At 44.0% G+C, this 2,500-nt stretch overlaps 1 protein-coding gene across 1 annotated transcript in view; it reads right to left on the bottom strand.

Moving 5' to 3' along the window:
* The window catches only part of LOC109880355 (voltage-dependent calcium channel subunit alpha-2/delta-3), a 310,106-nt gene that overhangs the window by 16,637 nt on the left and 290,969 nt on the right, over positions 1-2,500 (bottom strand). Inside the window, 1 exon segment of the mRNA XM_074933786.1 lies at positions 2,254-2,368. Coding sequence (XP_074789887.1) covers positions 2,254-2,368 — 115 coding nt within the window.

Raw genomic sequence — 2,500 nt, 5'->3', positions numbered from 1 at the left:
ACATGACTTTGTAGAGGTATGTATGCAACACTACTTCCAGTACTTCAGATCATATTTACTCATCTGTATATCCTTTTGTCTGTTACAGAGAGTATTGGAGCTGGATGCCCATGTAATTCGCCATGAATTTATTTATGTGGATGAGGTTGGCTTCAACCTCACCAAAACCAGGTGCCGCGGAAGAAATGCAATAGGACAGAGGGCAATTACCAATGTCCCTGGACAGCGTGGGGGTAATATAACTATGTGTGCTGCCATCACTCAAAACGGGGTCCTCCATCACAACGCCACACTGGGTCTGTACAACACCGGCCATATGCTCACTTTTCTGGATGCAATTTACACAATGGTGGTTTTATGGGACAATGTTAGTTTTCACTGGGCTGTTCTGGTCCAAAACTGCTTTGCCACCCATCCACAATTTGTAGTTTTGTACATACCCCCATAATCACCTTTTCTAAATCCCATAGAGGAATTATTCTCAGCCTGGCGCTGGAAAGTGTATGATCGCCAACCCTATGCCCGCATGACACTTCTCCAGGCAATGGAGGACGCATGTGGGGACATAGAGGTTGCCTCTGTCCAAGGTTGGATACGCCATGCTAGGAGATACTTCCCTCCATGTTTGGCAAGAGAAAACGTATCTTGTGATGTGGACGAAGTATTGTGGCCAGACTCAGGCCGGAGAAGAGATGAAGCTTTGCACTGGTGACTGCCCCCCCCCTACCAATTCCTGGACTGCCCCCCCAGGACCCCACACACACAAGTGTGTTCTTTACTGTATTCTAAAGAATATACTTTTGGTTTACACATGTTTATGGTTTTGTTGTATGCTACTGTATACAACAGTAATGTTTGGCCTAATAAATATTTTCTGTTTCTACATTGCATTGGTGTTTACAGTGTACTTGTTACCCCTCTCAGCAGATTACTTTCACTGTAGAACATTGTATTGACATGTAGATATAAGCCTATGAAAGACCAAAGAGCTTTAGATTTAGAACAACAGTGTTTACATGGTATATCCACAAATGTACTATTATGAAAGCAGTGTTTGCCATTTGATGCAAATGCTTCATTCTGACATGTGTTTATGGCATTTTGAATGCAGTGTTACATTTTGAAGGAGATGTGAGGCATTTTGCATTTTGTGTGTGCAGTTTTGGGAATTGTGTGTAGAGGAGACAGTTTTGAAAACGTGTGTAAGCAGTTGGAAAAAACTGTAAACGCTAGCAATTATTGTAGTATTAGATGGGCTATATATTTACAACACATGGCCTATGGATTTAAATGTGAAAGCAACAGCCAAAATATCAACAAGAGAAAAAACCCCTCTCCACTGGCGGGAGTTTGGAGATTGCAAGTGAAGAGCCTCGCCTATGGTGCACGCTTCAGAAGTCAATTAACAATATTAAGCAACTGTTACACACCAAAACACCAGTAGACCTATGCTAGTAATTGTTGCCCCATTGCTGGTGAGCTTGCAAAGTAACAGTACATATTCTTGGTCACTAAACATTTTTGGAGCAGCATATTTATTTATTATGGCAATCCTCTCCCCCTACAATTTGACGTTTGCGCTGCACCAGATCCTATAGCTGTAGCCTACAACAAATCAACAATCTTTCGCTAGCTCACCGACCTGTGTTGATTGACAGTTTGCTGGTCCAATAAGAGTGCCGATTGTGTTTCACTAGCCAATATGTTGCAGGGGGATGCTGCAGCTCTACTGTCCCTGGCTGCATGTCGATTAATCCATGTGGACTGTGCCACAAAATGAGTGACATTACAAAACCTGGCCAGATCATTTCAAGTCATCAGTCTCAAGTCAAAGTCGAGTCCCGAGTCCAGTCTCAAGTCATCAAATCTGTGGTCAAATGTGTGACTTGAGTCAGACAGGAGTCCAAGTCATGTGATTCGAGTCCACAGCTCTGGCTATATGTAATGAACTGTGCATTTTAACTGTTTACAGCAGTACTAGTGGAAATAAAGGACCATAGACTGCATTTGATTGGCAGTGTGTGTGTGTGTGTGTGTGTGTGTGTGTGTGTGTGTGTGTGTGTGTGTGTGTGTGTGTGTGTGTGTGTGTGTGTGTGTGTGTGTGTGTGTGTGTGTGTGTGTGTGTGTCTGTGTGTGTGTGTGTGTGTGTGTGTGTGTGTGTGTGTGTGTGTGTGTGTGTGTGTGTGTGTGTGTGTGTGTGTGTGTGTATATATGTGTGTGCGTGTGTGTGTGTGTTTGTAAACTGTGACGTACTTGATGCATCCCTCACAGTCGATGTTCCCAGTGGTCTCCTTTATGGTTCTCTCTGAGACAAAGGCTGGGTACTCTGTATCACATGGCACCAACATGGTCCGATCACCCCTCTGGGCTAGAGAGAGAGAGAGAGAGAGAGAGAGAGAGAGACAGAGACAGAGACAGAGACAGAGACAGAGACAGAGACAGAGACAGAGACAGAGACAGAGACAGAGACAGAGACAGAGACAGAGACAGAGACAGAGAC

This window comes from Oncorhynchus kisutch, linkage group LG24, assembly GCF_002021735.2.
Source record: "Oncorhynchus kisutch isolate 150728-3 linkage group LG24, Okis_V2, whole genome shotgun sequence".
Lineage (NCBI taxonomy): Eukaryota > Metazoa > Chordata > Actinopteri > Salmoniformes > Salmonidae > Oncorhynchus > Oncorhynchus kisutch.
Note: the sequence above shows the minus strand (reverse complement) of the source record. Positions and strands in the feature narration are given on the sequence as shown.